We start from the raw sequence: 19,183 nt of genomic DNA on the forward strand, positions 1-19,183 counted from the left end.
TACCTAATAATATGATTGTTTTTCAGACATATGTATTACAATATCCTGTTAATGTAATCTTATACATCACTCTTAAAACTTTGTCCTTAATTACTCTGTCAACAAACTTAATACCACTTTTTTCAGGAGCAGTTTGCATTGTTTTATTCTTCTGCAGTCAAGATTTGGCATGCTTATAGCTCTCAGTTTGATGGGATGTGGCTTTAAATAAAAAGTGGACTGTTTCAAAACTTTTTCGTTGTCAAACCAGTTGGATGGTGCATCTAAGGCTGCGTTGGCACCATATCAGGTGTTGCAGCGAAAACACCAGTCCTCCTATTCATTTGAATGCGGGTAGTGTTTTTAGGCTGCAGCAGTAGGGACCGCAGTGGATGACATGGAAAAAATGCAGCGGCCTGCGGCAAAAAAAGTTGAAACAAAATCAAACTATTGGAGAAGCGCAACCCGACACCACGCTGCGGTGGCCAATCACGTAACTGCCAATTGCTATTCAAATTGAATGGGTCAAATGGGCCAAAGCTAAAAAGAAGATGCTATTGGGGCTCTAATTCCTTCAAACGTGCTTAAAAAGCCTTAAAATGCACAAAGAAATTATTGAATTGCTAAGCTGAGAACCTTTGAGATGAAAATGCCTTCATCTGTGGGGTCAAAGGGGTTTCCTGCATGACCCTTGGCCCCTCCACGAATACTGATGCCAAGCTTCTCCCCCGGCTGCTTCTGGATCACAATTTCCTGAAATGATACAAACGCAGCTCATCAGACAAAGTAAGGAGAGCATTTATCTATGTTATGCTTACGTTAGTTTATATATATACATTTGAGTTGATGTCCTCACCTGCATCCCAGGCGGTGAAGGGTCCCTCCGCACCAACATACGGATCTCCTGCTTGTTGGCCAGCAGCGCTCGCACAGCTTCCTGGTGTGTGGCGTGACGCAGGTCGATGGCGTTCACTTCTAATATTCGATCCCCGACACGCAGTCCACTTTCACATGCTAGACCGTGAGGAATCACCTGATGACGAAACGGGTCGTGGAAAGTCAGACACAAAGCGTATTTTATGAGACGCAATAAAAAAAGAATTTCACAACTCATTCAGAGTCATACCTTTGAGATGAACACCCCGGGTTCATTGATGCCGAACGGGTGACTGGCATGATCGCTGCCTCCCACGATGCTCAGGCCTAGAGGCCCACCTGACTTCAACAGGGTCACTTCCTGTTAGGATTAGAGGTAGAAGATTTGTTGTAGCAAGAGATTTTGAAAATATTTTACATCTAAATTGAACAAAAGTTAATCAATTAAAGGGCGGGTGCATCTGCGTTATTTTCCTTTTTTCTCAAATGGAAACGGCCACTCAGTCGTTAGCAAAAAGCAGTGAAGTAGGTTACTAAAGTAAACCAATCATGATCAATAAAGTTGTGAATAATGTGAAGGCTAGCACTAGCTGAGTCAAAGTTAGCTGGGCTAAGTTCGGAAATAACTGAAAGGGTTAGTTTGGATTTTTTGGAGTAGGGTTGTATGTATACTCCCGTGTTCTGCGAGGTAAAATTATTATTTTTGTGAATGTAGTCTGGTGGCTTAGAAGAGAGCGATATAACGGCTTCAGTTCCCCGATGGAAAGGGCTGTCTGATGGCGAGTAAATGTGGACGGGAGCAGCAGAAAAATTTATTTTAGAAAAATCAATAACAGTTTAAGTGTACGCTATATTTACAATATTTTCACCGCATTACCTCGCCATCAGACAGCCCTTTCCAATGGGGAACTGAAGCTGCCAGACCAGACTCCACAAAAACATTAATTTTACAGTTTTTCAGAACACAGGAGTTACTAGTCTACCGCTGCACCGATCGGTTAGTTTGTTTGTTATTGTGTGACTTTCAGAGCCAAACTAACGTGGCGTCCACACAGCAGTACATTGCTGAGCTTCCGTGCCGGCGGTAACGTTACTCCTGTCTGCTTCTCCAAACAGGGAGCATGCTGACCGCCATCTAAGTTACTGTATGTAACGTTAATACACTGACTATAAGGATGTGTATATAATGTATTCTGTAGCAGCGTCATCATGCAGAAACCTACATCAGATCACGTGGTGAAGTTTGAATACATTAGGAACACAACTGTGAAGCTACAGAATGATATAAAAACTATTAAAAAATATAATAATAACATAATGGACCCGCCCTTTAAACATCAGGTTACAGTCATGTCTACATCTACATAAACCCAAACCAACCTACTGCATGCACATACTGTATCTTTACAGGCATAAGCCGCTAAGTAAACAGCATTATCTTTGCATTATTGACGACTGGAAATGCTACACTCTAAAGTACACCATTACTTAAATTAGACCAAGCATTCATACCATGCACCACCTTCTCTGGAACTGGACAGCATTAAGGATAAGGCAGGGGCCAAATAAACAAACATTAATGCCTTCATGAGGCTTCTACAGCACGGTCTAATAAAATTAAAAACTATAACATATTTAAGTACTGCAGTCGGTCTCACCTCGATGGGATACTCGTCCTCCATTCGGCTCAGGTTGTTCCCGTGAACGTTCAGGCCGTCCTCCTCCTGGTCCGGTGAATCTGAGGGCTCTGGGGGTGGAGGGGAGTGGGCTCTCGCCCGGTTTTGACCTGGAGAGCCCCCTGGTGCATTCGGGTCTCGCTCCACCAAGAGGGAGATGGTGGGGGAGGTGCCGGTAAGGAGCGCTACTGCCTGGTCATGCCTGGCCTCTGTCATGTCTACACCATTGATCTGGATCGACAGTAAAACCAACCACGGAGGGTGTCAGCCCACCAGGACGCTCCCAGTAACAACGGGCCACATTAAAAAAATGGCATGCTTCTATCAGTCTCCTCTAATCAGATTCTACACCTACAAATGATTTATTCAACATCTGAATCATTCTGATATTTAAACCACAGAGTTTGTGAGTGAGTGCACCACAGTGAGTACTGTTATTAGGAGAAGAACCCAACACCGATACAGAGCTATAGGAACAGGCAGAAAAAACGAGGGAGCGGGGTAACAGCGGGCTGCTACTGGCGATGTAAGCTGGCAGAGCTACCGTGAGGGAGAAAAGCTACTAGCAAGCAAATCTATTCCTTTCCCAAAAAGTTATGATATTCCCTAAAGTCAGCTTATGCTGCTCTCTTTAAATATGATCAGTTAAACACCTTGCACCCTTTCTTGCCTTTGTTTACTTAAAACACAAGTGGAAGTGTGCAGTTTCTCCAAGAAGTTTGATCTTAAGTCAACAAAGGCAAGCAGGGATTTCCTTAGACAACTTTATCATGAAAAACTGTTGAATCATTAGTGTTGTTTTTTTAGATTAGGGGGTAGCTATCAGACATGCACAATCTTAAAAACTGTACTCTGGTCCAAAGTGACAAGCAGAGGTCAGCACTGACCCGACAGTACCAGCTCTTACCATCGGCTGATACGCTGCTTCATACAGGCTCAGCCCTGTCCACCCCAACACCATACCCACCACCAAGCAGGCAGGGAGATGCACTTAATACATTAGTGAGCATGCAGATGGAGAGAGTGTGAGAAAGAGAGAAAAAGAAGCAGCCTATGATCTATAGACAAAATAAAAAGAGCTCAAAAACTGCCGGAGAAAAGTGAAGAGTAAACCCAGAAAGAAAGGTGTATTAAAGAAGTTTCACATTCGGCACACTGGGGGAGGAACCTCAGGACAAATCAAAATGAACCACCATCAGTCAGTTTACAGCAAGTGTGTGATATGAATGGTTGTGACTGTATTAAAACATGCAACTCAAGAGTTACTAATATGCTGACAGAAAAAGCCGAGTAAAGCCAAGCTTGGAGTGTGATCAGCAGAGGAAACAAAGGAGCATGGAGAGGACATGCAGGAACCCCTGAGCAGTGAAACATACAACCTAAATGCTGCATTATTTAACCAAAAGAGCTACACAATTTGCATCCAAGGAGACTCTGGGTTAGAATTAGTAGAAGGACGGTATTTTATGGTTTTGATGTGTGAGATTCTGATGATGAATTAATTCTCTGCATGGAACTAACATAAGTTAGTCTGATCTAGATGTGAAGACTTAATCGGAGTGATGAGAGCAGTGTTGTTTGCACATTTACAATGGAAATATTAAAACATATAGATGAAATAAACTAAGTGTTTCCTTTACATTGTGTGAGATGGGACATCCTCTGGAAACTGAGAAAAAAGGCCCCAGATGTAGATTAACTATAGAGTACATTATCAGGCCGTGTTCTTTAGCTACCCCAAAAACTATAACTGCTGTAACAACACCAGAGTCCGGATATACTGGATCCTATTTGAACCCATTCCTAAACCCCTACTGGAGCTAATCATTAGGGGTGAAACCGTTCTGTAAAAGACGTTCGGTTCAGTATGAGACTTCAATTTGGGACGCCCTGTGACCGAGTCTAGAGTTTTACTCGGAAAGGATCGGCAGTTCACCAGTTGTTGTCTATCAGCTGTAGCAAATGTGCTCTATAACAAAGATGACACATTACAAGCTCCACCAATGGTTTGAAATGATATACACTTCATGTCTCCTAAGTGGGCGTGGTCATGACGTGACCCCAAAACCGAGCTACATACCAAACTGTGAATTTTGTGTACCGTTACAGTCCTAGTAACCGTGGAAGAGTGAAAGGAGGAAGGTGATTCCCATTCTCAAATCATGGATGAAAACATTGTAAAGGAAACCCTGTTTTGATCACACAGAATACTATGATGTCAGCATGGAGGAGACGGGTAGTACTCACAGAGATCACCCTGTCGCCTACATGCAGCGTGCTGTCTCTGTGTGCCGATCCCCCTTCTGCGATGCGAGAGATGTAAATTCCCTAAAAACAGACGACAGTCACATGTTTAAACTTTTATGTACATAAATTACTCAGAATTACAATGCACTTTCCAAGACTGTTTTTTAAGAATTACATATAAAAGAGACGTTGCTAATATTCTGTATTTAAGTTGGGAGAGGTTACCTAATTATTCCACTAATCTCTGCTGGCCTCTCCTGTCTGTGTATCAAATTAGACAGCGCCGGTGGTAAAAAAGGGTCTGGTGCAACAGGCTGCAATGCTGTGATGAATCAGTGTGCCAGCTCAGTCACTATGTTATATCCAACTGTGTGAAACTGAGCCAAAAATAGAACTACCTATATAAAGTGTGCCAGTGGTAATTAACAAAAAGGATTCTGAGATATTAGCAGCCCATAATGGCACACATTGTGATATAAGGTTGTACACCTAAACAAAAAAAATCACTCATACATTACAACAGCATAGTCTCTGATCACTAAGACACATTTGGACTCTACAGGACAAGCAGCACAAATCATCACCCCCCCTTTTCTCAGACAAATTACACAATTTGTTTAACAAATAAAAACATAGCTGAACTCTTAGTCAAAACAAAATGTGTAAACACATGCAGGAGCAAAGTCTACTGCACCAGATCAACCAACAACCAACAACCAACCGAGTCACTGCATCCATTTCAAAAAGCTTTTGAAAGAGAGGCAAGGTCTCAGTCAGACCCGCCTAAATCATACGTTTATGAGTCCTTTCCTCTTTGTGGGCTCGTTGAGCTGCAAGAGTCGCAATGCCGTATTGCGATGGCCCAAATATACACCTCACCCCGTCCAGTTACAGTGGACCTATCAGGTGTCAGGGCTGGCTATTCATATCTCCATCTCCCTGGTGACGAATGTAAACGCAGTGGCTAGAATAGACGCTGCTAAAAGAGCGATCCCTGTGACTGAGACAGTTACTGCAAACACTCAGTGACCTAACTTCAAGGCTTATTATTAGTGATTGTATGGTAAATTGTGTCTTAAGCGTTAGATCATCTCTCAGTATCATCTTTCTCTTTAAACTGAAACCTGTGATCTTAAAGTTAAACTTTTATAGGAGTAGTTTTATAGGAGTAGCCCATAAGAGTTGGACTTTTTTTTAAAGTTTTTATTTATTTATTTGTTTGCATTTCAGAAAATGTTTTACTTAAAACCCAGAATGTAATACGGCACTTAAACGCACTAAATGGGTTTAGTTTTGACAGATAACATTATTGTATGTGATTTAAGCAATGAAAATGTAGATTTTTCTAAAAAAGGAAACCAATTAGTTGTTCATTTTAAGAGTTCAGTCTTATTTTCTTCTTTGTCTACTATTGCTCTTTAATAATAAAGCAAACATATTTCTTATCCGATTACTCAATTAATCCATGGAATAATCAGTAAAATATCTTAATACTAAAATAATCGACAGCTGCAGCCCTACTACAGACTTGGATGCAATTGTCAGATTTGTACTTGTGATGGGAAGCTTTAAATATCCTGAATGTGTAACTTGCTTTTATAGGCCAGTGCCTTTTAACGTATGTAAAAGGGTTAGGTGATACAACTCACCATTATTTACATTATCAATTAATCTGTCAACCATTTCTCAATTAATCAATTCAGTTTTTTATCACTAAAATGTGAACTGAAATTCAGTCGTACATCATATAATAAAGAAAAGCATTTAATCCTGAAGTTTGACAAGCTGTAATCTGTAAATGTTTTGCATTTTTGATTGAAAAACGGTTCTTAAAATATTGTGATATTGATTTCAACTTTATCGTCCAGCCCTATCTGTCACCATAATGTATACAAGGTACTTTACTGGGAGGAAGCCGTCAACTATAGTGACTAATGGTAAACTATCTACTCATGACTTTTCTTTACCATGAAACAAAAAAATATATTCTTCATTGATGTCTTTGCTCTTCATCACAAGTAAATTTGAGGATGCTCTCCATAAACTTTGTCTATGTGTAGTCAGAGTGGATCTCTGGATGTGTTTGCATGCCTCACCGTGTCTGCTGTGCGGAACGGGGTGGAGCCTTTGCCCCCTGCGATGCTGAACCCCAGCCCCTTGTCGTTTCGGATCAGGCAGGTGGAGAGCCGCTGTTGAGGCCCGCTGGGAGCCGCCTCCACGTTGAAGGCGATGCCGCTGCTCCGTCTCTCCCGCGGGAAGTAGTCATCCTCTGGCCTCAGCGGCGTGGTGGTGATGGCGTTCTCTGGCTCCACCATACGCTCTCGCAGCACAGACATGGAAACTGTAGCACCGGAGCTACGAAGAGCTTCAACCGCTGTGTGATGTTCTGCTTCGTTGAGGTCCACTCCATTCACCTGAGATAAACACACAGAGAGAATGACTGACTTGTGATGCTGTTAAAATAAACATCTTACTATAAAACAGAGGAAAGAGTTGCTAAAGGAAAAGTAAACAGAAGACGCTCTACCTCTAGGAGTTTGTCTCCCACTTTAACCCCTGCTCTGGCTGCAGGACCCTCTTCAGATACTCTGGAGATGAAGATTCCCTGAACACACAAACAAAAAGAATAAATAAATACATTTGTAGAATAGTATAATATATATCGTAGTATAGCTTCTGATTTCTTTTTTTCAAATATGATTTGTATGGTTTCCTTCACAGACATAAAAAACCCAGTCCAACGTGTTTTATAGATGAATATTCACAAATATATATAAATTAAAAAATATATATTTTATTTTTATATATCTATTAATTTTTATTTACATATATATAAACAAATATATTACATTTAAAAAAATATTACAAATAGTTTTCAATTTCATTTTAAAATGTAGATTACACATATAATATATATTTACTTATTTGATTTTTTTTATATGTAAATATATACATTTAATTTAATTTAATTTAATTTAAAACAATCTATAAATAAGTAAATAAAGACCAACACGAAACAGTAGGTATAAAACAGCAGGTAATACAAATTGTAAAAGCTACATTAACATTGAAAATACAGCAAAAGAAACAATTGTAATGATATATCCTGTATATACATATACAATACACATACAAATATATATACACACACATACCCTGTAAACATACATATATACTGTATATACGCACATGGAGACATATAAAATAGTGAATGCTTCTGAAAGGAAACTACTTTCTGCCATCCCATCGTATCTGCGTCCTGCCAGTCGAATATTTAGATTTGGTTTTAACTCATAAATACATCAGATTTATCTTAGTTTAGGCTTCCCTGATCTGTCCAGGTCTTACCTCGTCATCTCCCTTGTAAGGTGTAGATCCTTTCCCTCCAGCGATGCTGATACCCAGGCCGCCAGTTTGTCGCATGATGTTCAGGGTGTGCTGCAAGTTGAAGAGGGGGGAGTCAGCACAACTACTAGTGAAACCCCTTTAAACACCACTCAGCTCAGGACAGATTCAGAGGGAGGCGAGCCCACAATGTTGTTAATTACAATTTTTAAGTTGATTACCATTAATTTTCTCATCTTAAACTTTATGAATAATGGGTGACCTCCCTCTTTCTGCCAGAAGGTGGTGTCAATCTTATCACAACAGCATCATGTCATCATGCTAACAGATGGATGGAGAGACACTGTGACTTGTCTGGAGCCTAATGTCAGTTTTAAATGGAAGTTGGTTGATGTGTGCCTTGAATTTAGCTTTAAAAGACATTAAGGTTTGTGTTTGAAAGTATATCGGAAACAGCATAATTTGTTATCCACCATTAACCACTGAACTGACTTTAGACTTCAGACATAAAGTGAACAAACACACACTGTCTAAAGTCCTATTCAACTGGACTCAAAGAGCTTGGCCCTTACTGAAAACATGTAATGTGTCTTTATGTAGGAGATGAGGGACACTAAATAAGGCATAACAGACTGTGTATTTTCTGTGTACTTGCAAGCCATGCAAAAAGGGAGAGGGATGCAGACAAATGAGGGATAGGTGGAAGGTAACGGGGAAATGTCAAAGAGTAACAGATGAAGAGAGTGTGTCTTGTAGTGTAGATACCCCAGCATTTGTTGTAATGAGATAATCATTTCTTAAGCAACCAAATCAGACATAAATACAAAATATCTTTGAGATCACAAATACTTAACTGGCAGAGACAATTTCCATGCAATATTAAATGGTTCTAAATTTCTAACAACAAGTTTCAGTACAGGTTTTCTTCACCAAGACTAAACAGCATAGGAGTATTCATTTTTACAACATTATGAACAAAAGCATGCTTACAAAAAGATGTTTGAAAATAAAAGAAGATCAGCAATGCAAATATTTACATTTCAACAATTAAAAAACTTATTATAGTTCAGGTGTTTTGAAGTGGGGTTGTATGAGGTATCTAAAATAAGTTTTTCTGGCGGCCCCGTCAACAGCAGTACAGCTTTGCTCCCGTGCTGGTACTCCTGTCTGCTTCCCCAAACTGGGAACGTGCCGACCGTCATCTACTGTAGGTAATACACCGACTATGGATAAGTACCTCATACAACCCCGCTTCAAAACACCAGAACTATCCCTTTAAGTCATGTGCAATCTATAAATGTTAACAATATCAAAATTAGACTGCTGAGAAGTAAACTTCATCCATCTTCATCAGTATGGCGCTCCTCGTCTGGCTGACAGTTGATTTACCTGCTATGTACCAAACAAAAACACCTGGAGGAAGCTGGTGAAGCAGCCCATTCATTCCGGGGCAACACAGCGTGGACAGAGGATGAAGAGGAGCAAAGCAGCAGAAGCAGAGGAAAGGTAGCGTAGCAGAGACGTTGTGTGGCAGAACCTGGTGCTGGACTGGGATTCATACTACTGTGTCTACAGTTTTAGCTATTTGGGGTATTGGTGGCATTTTAGAAGAAAATGGCAGGGTGACAAATAGGCACACAATCACATGCTGCCTAAAATGTGTAAACATTTTAGAGATATGGATCAACTTGAGGAAGAAAACAACTGTGGGCGTCCAGAGAGGATGGGAAAGTCAGGGTTTCCAACAAATTAACAAAAGTATTTGTTGTTTCAAGGGCTGTGCCATCAATTTCAAAACCCATCGGCTAACGGGCCTCGCGGGGCAACGGTCAATATTTCGGGGGTTTCGGAGTAGTCAGTGGATATCCGGATTAGGGCTGCAACTAACGGTTATTTTCATTGACTATTAATCTGTTGATTATTTTCTCGATTAATCGATTAGTTGTTTGGTCTATAAAATGGCATAAAACGGTGAAAAATGTCGATCAGTGTGAATTTGGATTTCTTTTTTCTTAAAAAATTACTCCAACCAATTAATCGATTATCAAAATAGTTGGCATTAATTTAATAGCTGACAACTAATTGATTAATCTTTGCAGCTCTAATCCTCTCTTTCAGTTCTTAACTTTCACAATAACAGCCCTAGACATATAATATTTACATTTCCGTGTCCTTAAGGCCTTATGTCATGTAGCAGTACAGACTAAGCTGTTACTCGGAGGTTTGTACTTGCTAATATTTACTCAGCACTGTTTATTCAGTGGATGGCCAAACAAAACTCAAAGATTAAACATAATAATTCTGTGTAACTAACAGGCTTTTCCTGGAGGAAATAAGAGACTCAACAAACAGGCCTTTAAGCTTAACCCTTTCCTGTATCAACAAAAGAGGAACAGAGCCTATAAATGGTCAGGGAGAAAATTGCTGCGACTTCCTAACAAATCAGTCTTATTAGTTGTTATTCAATAATAATCAAGGCTAAGTAATGGTGGATCACATTTGAAAAGGATAATGTTGCAAGGGTAGTGTGATAAAAGCTTGTTGGATGAAGAGCTGCATTACTGGCTCTAAACAATGTTGCTGCTCGTACATTATGTATGTGCATTTTGCATTAAGTCCTGTGACTGAGCACTCCCACAAGGATACATTAGACTTTCCACAGATGCAGTACTGTGCTAATGGATACAAATATCAAAGGTGATTGATGATTAATAATCAATTAACAGTTATTATGGCCTTTTATTTCATAGAATTAACTCACTAAATAAGTGGGCAAGGTGTGAATAATTTGATAATTTTCAGTTTTCAAAATGTGAGGGAGAAACGAGGGAGAGATGCAACAAATGTCCTCAGCCAGATTCAACTATTTAAATACAGCTGCATGTTATACGATTGTCACATAATGATTCCTAACCGAATAGAAATAGTTAGTGCAGCAGTTACATGTAGTTAACCAACGCTAACCTCATTGGCTTAAAGTTAACTATAAAGATATCTAATGCATGATCAAATGGTGTTAAAAAGTGGACGGGGTTCAATGTTAATGGGTCAGACATCTACTTGCCCAAAGTCAATTTTGACTTGCCCCTACGGTTATCAAATAACAGAAAAGTTATTTGTCATGTTTTATACGACTTGCTCTTAAACTTGTGGCAAACTGCGTTTTACATAGTTGGAGTTTCGCCCTACATCCTCTAACACCACCCAGCTAAACTCCTGTTTCCAGTATAATTGAAATGTGCTTCAGCTCATAACCTTTGTCTTTACCCAACAGCCAATGACATTTTTTTTGCTAATCCCCGATTGATATTGTGCATGTGCAACTCTCAACAGAGATGAGAAGGAAGCGAGATGGCTCACTCCTTAGCTACTTCCAGCTCCAGAAAAAAACAATGTGTTTAATTATTTTTTACCACTTGCCTGATCGGGCAATTTACTAGCCCGATATGGCATTTTACTTGTACTTTACTAATGTTTGACCTCCTGCTCTTCAGTGAGAAAAACAATTAACGTAATAAATAAAACATGGCTACTTCCTTCCTGCATCCAGGTTCTGCCACACTGGCCGTCTCACAGATGAGTTGTGGTTAGGGGGTCCCTAGTGATTGGCTTGGATTAACCGTGGATCTCTGTGGGAATGTTCTCCACCTCTGAATACAGGTGGGTGAATGAGTGGATGAGTGAGGGACACAGAGAGACAGACTGGACGGGAAAGAGTATGTACAGACCTCTTCCTCCTCAATTCGAGCAGGTTCAATCAGCAGATTATTGACTTGATCAAATGACACCCCCTGTTAGGACAGGAACCAGCGAGAGGCATGCGGATTAGTCAGGCCAAAATAAAAAAAACTCTTTCTCACACTTTCCATAAACTTCACCAAACACACCCAACACTCCACTGTCTGCTTGGACTGGACTTCCAGGTCCACTGGGGCGGACCACCTTGAAGCAGAAGCAATCCCCCACACTCACTCCCCAGCCACCAGAAGCAAATACAGGCAGAGATGGAAAGACAAGACCAAGGAGCTGAGCTACTGTGCAAAACACACAGTGTAGAGAGAGCGGACAAGAGAAGGCAAAAGCTCCCATACCAGAATAAGCCCAGCCTCCACACCACAGACAGCAAATTCCTCCAGGAGCAAGCTTTAATCTAGACAACAAGCCTACTTTTGTAAAAAGAAAACTGTACAGGGTTATAGTTCACTTTCAGCTAAGATATCTACAGGATGACTTCCCAAAAGTAATTCACAGATAGTTCAACAAAAAATCATAAAAATTATTTTGATTTGCTGAATTTGATTTACAAGAACTCTCCACAATAATTTAAACATCCCATAAAAGATTATTACCATGGTATGACACAAACAAGGATCGTTGGATCTCACATTCCAGCTCTGCCAATATATGTTCTGGTTGGTCTGAGGTCAGCCACACAAACAGATCCACATCCACAAACACACACAACACAGATTTGGTGAGACGATGATCACAGCGTTAAAAAGGATTTCTACAATCAGCGTGATAAATCAAAAATATTTACCCAAATATTAATGATCAATAAGGAGATTCATTTTCAGAAGCGACACCGGAGCAGACTTCACTCATTCCATTCATACTTACACACGCGCATAATGTTACAAGAGCAGAGTGTGGAAAATGTCGTTATTCATTTAAATCAGGAGATGGCTGATAATATGGTGAGAAGTTTAGTGCTGAATTGGGCCAGTGTTGTGCAAAGAAAGGCCTGCGGCTGCTTGTGTGGCAGGAACGTTATCATTTGGCATCAAAAGAATTCATATCTGGTATGTTAGTTGTGCATAAACAAAGATCAAGATGAAATCTCATGTGGAAGCACAAAGGTTTAAAGAGAATTTCAATTATCTGTCTCCAAGTATGAGTAGGACTGGGCGATAATTCAATATGATAATTTATTGTCTTTCAATGGAATCGTATCGTGATGAAAGCATATATCGAGATATCATGATACACAATTATGTTGTCTAAATTGATAATAAGCACATATTAACTCACATTTTTTAGAAAATTGTAATCAAATTCAGTTAAATCAAACTATTTTCTTAATCGGAATACTTTGTATTTGTGTGCATGAATGTATTTATTCATTTTTTTCTCTATAATTTCACTTTAAACTGTTCATTTTGCACTAAAGTTCTGAATTAAATTAGAAAATACTTTTCATTTGTCGATTATATAATACACATAGGAGTATATAACAATAGGCTTTACCATGTGGTTATTTCATATAGACTATGTATTTACTGGAACTACCAGAACACGTGATATATATCGTTATCGAGATATGAAATGATCTATATCGTGATAGAAGATTTTGGCCATATCGCCCAGCCCTAAGTATGAGACAATATGTGCACGTTTTTATTGTTTATGTGTCAAAGAAATCCAAAAGATGCGAAGTATTGGAAAGTATTATCTGCAATGACCTCTGAGTGTTTGTAGGCGTTTGCTGAAGGACATCTTTGCACGGGACAGAGCAAAGACAAAGTTCTGAGACTGTTGTCGAGTTTGTGGTTAAACCACAAAATCAACTCCTGAGAAAAAAACCCTGCCCTTGATTTACAGCATAAGGGGAAACGTCCTCATTTCCACAATGACCCTGCATGCAATGCCACATCCTTAATATATGCTGGCAGCCCACTCCAAACTGAATGCAACTTGCAAGGTGGTAAGGGCACTCTATGCATACAGTATTAAGTGTTTGCATAGATGCAATGAGCAAGCAAAAAATATATTCAATTTAAATATATTCTTACAACGTGAATAGAAAATTTAAGCATAACATAGGTGAATGATGTACCTACGATACATGTCCTATTGTACCACTACATTTCTACATGTGTGTACAAAATGTTGGTTGAGAAATTAATGTTTTCTACTTATAATATGCAACAGTTTCTACCCAGCTACCCTCTACATCCCTGAACTGCTCCCTACCCGTGCTGGGATCTCTCCTTTACCTTGACTTGACTGGAGTTGACCTGGAGCCGACTGTCTTCAAGCTCCTGCATTCTGTGATGGGGCTGAGGGGTGCTTAGACTTTGCTCTTCGTCCTCGTCCTGCTCGTCTTCGGCGGGCTGCGTCGTAGAGTTCAGACTCTCGGGATTGAAGCCCTGCAGCAGCGCGGCCACAGCCTCGGGCTTGGGCAGCTTGGTGATCTTGAAGTGCTTCTTGTAGTGTGGCGTGTCCTTTCGGATCAGACGCTGCTTCTCGGCAGGAAAAGCCGGCCTCTCTTCCTCGTCGCTCCTCTCGCCGTCTTCCCCGTCCTCATCCTCGTCCTCATCCAAACCACGGATCATGGGCTCCTCTGCAAAGTGCACAGTGGGCTGGAGAAACGAGGGGGTTCAGAATTAATTGGTTTAATAAAGGGGGACGACAGAGTATTTTCTTTCAGTTAGAAGGATCGTCAACTGGGAAATAACATAACAATGTTATGGATACATCAGACCGGCAACACATCATCCAGAGTAGGCATCCATCACAACGCCCCTTTTAAAGGGAAATCCCGTCTGCTTTAAACAAACCGGTAATAGTAATAATGCTATGCTGAAGAGTTTCTGTGTAGTTGGTTGCACCAACAATACATCCAAAAACGCTGATCTCCGGCATCACATCATCACCAAGACTGCACTCCTTTATGGGGGAAAGAAACTTGCTGTCACATTAGGAGACAAAACAGGAAAATGACGAGAAGCTGTTGTGTAGCGGGTTAACCGAGGCTTTCACACTGAGATTTGAGTCACATACAGTATGTGTGAATATTCACTGACAGTGTGGTAAATCGCTAAAAGATGCTGGTGACAGTGACTAGCATGGCTAGCTAAAGTAAGCTTGAGTAGGAGGTTGCTGCAGTACAGTCATTAGTCATACAGTATGTAGCATCAGACTGTTGTCTCTAACTAAATCTCAGCCCATAGATCAAACAGTTGAATATTAACAGGTTGGTTATTTACAGACAACACTCAGCCTAATGTGATTCTATCAAATATGTGGAGATGTCTGGACAACCACTGTGTTGGACGTGGGAAGACTGAAGGGACATGATGGTGATCAACCTTCATTTATTAAGGTATCACCAAGGTTTAGGTTTAGGCAAGATTGCTAACCAATTATTAGTCATATGTATAAAACAAACGTTTAACAAGAGATGAATGCCTACGAACTTGTCAAAATTACAATCAAAACACATGTCAAATTGCATTGATATCTATGGGATCTTCGGTTTTCTATCCCCTAAAAAAGGGGCACAGCCTTTTGCGAAGTACCCGTATGTGCCGGTAAGATGTTTAAAATATTCACCTCGATGTATTCCACCTCCATCTCATCCAGCTCGTCCTCATCCTGAGGGGAGTGGCCGTCCACAAGGTCCTCCCTCTGCGTGGCCGCTGTCACATTTTGTCTGTCCTCATGGGAGGTGGCCGACAGCGTGCTGTTGGACACATGGGAGTCATGGCTCTGATTGGAGAGGTCACTGAGCCGTTTATCCTGAAACCAAACGCATCACTTTGAAAGAGTGGAAAACTGCTTAAACAGCCAGATGGATTACTGCAAAAAATTTACATCTCTAAATGATGACTTGCTGCTGACAGAATTGCCACGATAATCATTATACAGTCTGATGTATACTGTGTACCTGTGGATCAGGAGACTCTTCTTCTCCATCAGGTCTGGATGTGTAAGCTTCATTCCTCCTCTCCTCGATCACCTTCTTCATCACCTTCAGCTCACTAGGGTGCGGTGTGGCTCTGCGCTGAAGGCCCTGAAACAAAGAAAAACAGATTAAAAATATGCATTAGTATGGAGCTGTTACAAATACTTCTGTCAGTCATAACCTTGATCAGGTACAGAAAATAGTCACATGACTTTGTGACAATAAAAAGATATTCCGCAATCATTTGAACAACAGAGATGTACAGTATCAATGCTGAAAAGTAGGAGAGCAAAACATTAAATAATCTGAGCAAAATGACATGAAGAGGGTTTATAAAGTGATTGTTGTGTTTCCTCACTCTGCGGTTTGCAGCAGCCTCATCATCCTCATCCTCAGCCTTGGTCTCCTCCTGGAACTGAATGACTGACACTCGGTTCAGGTTGCTGTCCGTCCAACTGTCATCAACACTGTTCTGCAACAAGTTCTCTGTGGATCATGAAGGAAGCGGAGAGAGAGATGTCAAACTGAATTTATAGCTGTAGATTACAGAATCGGTTCTTGAAGAATTTAACAGTAAAGTCTCCCGCCAAAGATTTACCCTATACATGTCTAATGAAAAACAATAACAATCCAATTAAAACCTCACATTGCATTATCTAAGAGCTACTTACCGAGGCTCGGAGAAGGCTGCTGGGGCAGTAGATAGCAGGTCAGCACCTTCTCTCCTGTGCGCTCATCGTCCTCTGTCTGGAACTTGAGCATTGGCTGTGACTGGTTTTCTGCGAGCCACATGGCCTTCAGGTTGAGGTTTGTCAGGGCAAAAGGCAGGTTTTGTAATCTGGACAAAAGAAAGGATGAAGGATGAGCAAGAACCTTTCCTTTTCAGTGAGTAAAAGTAAAATATAGTTTTTGGCAATCACAAAACTCTCTAACCTAAAAGTTAAAAGTTCGAAGAAACTCTATAATTTGATGCACAAAGAAAAAGAATTACGGGGATAACCTTCATAATTCTGCAGAAACCTTGCTCCCTCTATAACTTTTCGTAAATTACCAATGATCCTTTGACAATGATGCATTTGCTTGGTGGTTTTTCCGATACATAATTTCCATAATTTAGCACCAGAGCTTGAAAAAACTTCTACACAAGATTATACTGCTAGCTCCTGATGACACTAAAAAGGGTGAAATTGGAGGAGCGATGTCTCTGCAGGATGCTAGCAATGCTAAAAGTCCATTTTTGGCAAAGGCAGCCTAATTAAATCTTTGACCTCAGCACGAAAAGGCTTCTGTGAATTATTTACGGTTCAGGGTGTTAAGTGAGGTTTACCTGTTTCCAGCCACATCCAGCACATGCAGCTCAGTGGCATCTGCAAGCTCAGCAGGCAGTTTGCCCAGGCGATTGTCTCTCAGTGAGAGGACGTTGAGGCTGGCACAGCCGCCCAGCTCTTTGGGCACGCCGCCCAAACGGTTGCGGTCTACATTCAGGTTGGTCAGCTTCTTCAGCTTGCCCAGCGAGCGAGGAAGTGACTTTGAGGGAGTGAGAGAGACCCATTAATATTCAGTGAAAATGATCATGAAGCTTAATAGCTGTTAATTGGACTTGTGTATTAATGGGCATACATAAATCCCAACTGGGTCAGTGTGAGGCTGTTTTAAAGGGTTTATATCTCTGTACCTCTAAAAGGTTCTCTGTCAAGACGAGTTCTGTGAGGTTTTCACATTCTCCTATTGAATCAGTCAGCTGGGCCAGTCTATTCTGGTCCACCTTCAAGATGGAGAGCTGTTTCAGGCAGCCTGGACACAAAACACAACACCAGTTAACAAAACACAATACCATTTTACAAACTGTAGCAATAAGACACCAACACTAGATGTGACATGTTGTCATTAGGCTTGCTGCGGTGACACACAATGATTACATTACTTGCCAAAGGCCCCCACCGTCGTTTTGCTTTTTTTTTTTTATAGAAAGAAAACCCATTTAGTTCATTTTCGTGTATCAGTGCCGTATAATCAATACTGCATTCATACAGTGTCAGCTGCTAGTAGCAGGAGTCGGATTTCACACACAAAGGATGAGAAAAAGTTGACAGACAAGACGATGGCGGAGGATTTGGTGTCAAAGAGAAAAGCAAAAGCGCCTATTTGGCAATATTTTGAATTTAAACCCAATACTATAAGGGAACCATAACATTAATGAGGCAATTGGCGCGCAACGGATGAAGCAATCACAGACAGCGACCCACAGCGAAGAGCTCGACAGGAGAGGCCAGACACACAGCCATCCAATGTTTAAGATCAAAGTAAGCACTCTACATATATTGAGCATCCTCTTTTCTTGTTAAATGTGTAATCGGTAACACCGGTGTTATCACAAGTTTATGAACTGGTGGGAAAATTGCATCAACGTGACATCCCTATTTGAGATATTTTTTTAATATGGACCCACGCATTTGAATAAAGTAAATTGTAAACGGTAACACAGAGCTGTTGTTATTGCCAGTGTCACTCTTCACTGGCATTATTTTTCCAGTAGAGGGCAGTGCTCTTCTTACTTAACAGAGCACTGTCTCCTACTCTCAGTGGGCCTGCTCCAAGGTTTACTGAAACTAGTGCTGCCTAACTAGATGGAAAACTTTCTCAAATTGTTGTGGTTCTTTCATGTCAACTAATATTGGCCTCATTTCTGACAATAACCGTCAATATTCTAATAAAGTATATGCACAAATAACACGTTCATGGGAGTGACTGTGAGGATGGTTACAACAGAGACAACATGTAGAAAGACAATGTGTTGGCCAATCAAACATGCAAGCGCACATTCCTGGTGGATTACTTTGTAACATGAACACCATATTTTCTCTGTTTACCTCTCAATCATTGTGACAAAAAGATAAAACTTTCCAGAGTTGTAAAATCATGTGAGAATTACAAACCGTTGTGCTGTGTTTTTGGCATCTGATAAGCCCTTAAACACAGTAATCTGTTATCTGAACTGGACTTCCTGGATCGTACTTCATGTCTCATTGAACAACACCCCCCCCATCAACACTGTTTTCGGTGGGAATCCCCACTAAGACAATGTTTCCCTCTTGTGTTTTCTCACCTATGCTGTCTGGGATGACCTCCAGCAGGTTCTGTGTGAGCAGCAGGTCAGTGAGAGCCAGGAGGCCGTTGAGCTCTGAGGGAAGCTCCTCCAGACGGTTCTCTGACACATCCAGACACACCAGCCTCCGGAGGTTCCCCAGCTCCTACAAACACACGGTAAATACCATTTACAGTGAGCCACAGAGGCACAATACAACCATTACTTTCACAGCACAAACAAAGTGGAAGAAATCTGCTAGAGGGAGAGAATTCTGCATGTGTGTAA

General features: G+C 40.8%; 1 protein-coding gene across 20 annotated transcripts in view; it reads right to left on the minus strand.

The window, feature by feature from the left end:
• Positions 1–19,183, minus strand: part of scrib (scribble planar cell polarity protein) — a 79,293-nt gene that overhangs the window by 22,402 nt on the left and 37,708 nt on the right. For 19 of the 20 annotated variants that reach the window (XM_037756656.1, XM_037756658.1, XM_037756669.1 and 16 more), the window contains 17 exons: positions 18,917–19,061; positions 17,486–17,604; positions 17,138–17,337; positions 16,482–16,648; positions 16,169–16,296; positions 15,793–15,918; positions 15,459–15,644; positions 14,120–14,485; positions 11,852–11,914; positions 8,127–8,216; positions 7,306–7,383; positions 6,875–7,192; positions 4,779–4,859; positions 2,514–2,762; positions 1,106–1,216; positions 836–1,012; positions 616–732 (listed from right to left, as the gene is read on the minus strand). In XM_037756656.1, the coding sequence (XP_037612584.1) occupies positions 616–732; positions 836–1,012; positions 1,106–1,216; positions 2,514–2,762; positions 4,779–4,859; positions 6,875–7,192; positions 7,306–7,383; positions 8,127–8,216; positions 11,852–11,914; positions 14,120–14,485; positions 15,459–15,644; positions 15,793–15,918; positions 16,169–16,296; positions 16,482–16,648; positions 17,138–17,337; positions 17,486–17,604; positions 18,917–19,061 (2,721 nt within the window). The remainder of the gene's footprint in view (positions 1–615; positions 733–835; positions 1,013–1,105; positions 1,217–2,513; positions 2,763–4,778; positions 4,860–6,874; positions 7,193–7,305; positions 7,384–8,126; positions 8,217–11,851; positions 11,915–14,119; positions 14,486–15,458; positions 15,645–15,792; positions 15,919–16,168; positions 16,297–16,481; positions 16,649–17,137; positions 17,338–17,485; positions 17,605–18,916; positions 19,062–19,183) is intronic. The other variant, XM_037756659.1, reaches the window with a different exon arrangement.

The sequence above is a fragment of the Sebastes umbrosus genome, chromosome 21, assembly GCF_015220745.1.
Source record: "Sebastes umbrosus isolate fSebUmb1 chromosome 21, fSebUmb1.pri, whole genome shotgun sequence".
NCBI lineage: Eukaryota > Metazoa > Chordata > Actinopteri > Perciformes > Sebastidae > Sebastes > Sebastes umbrosus.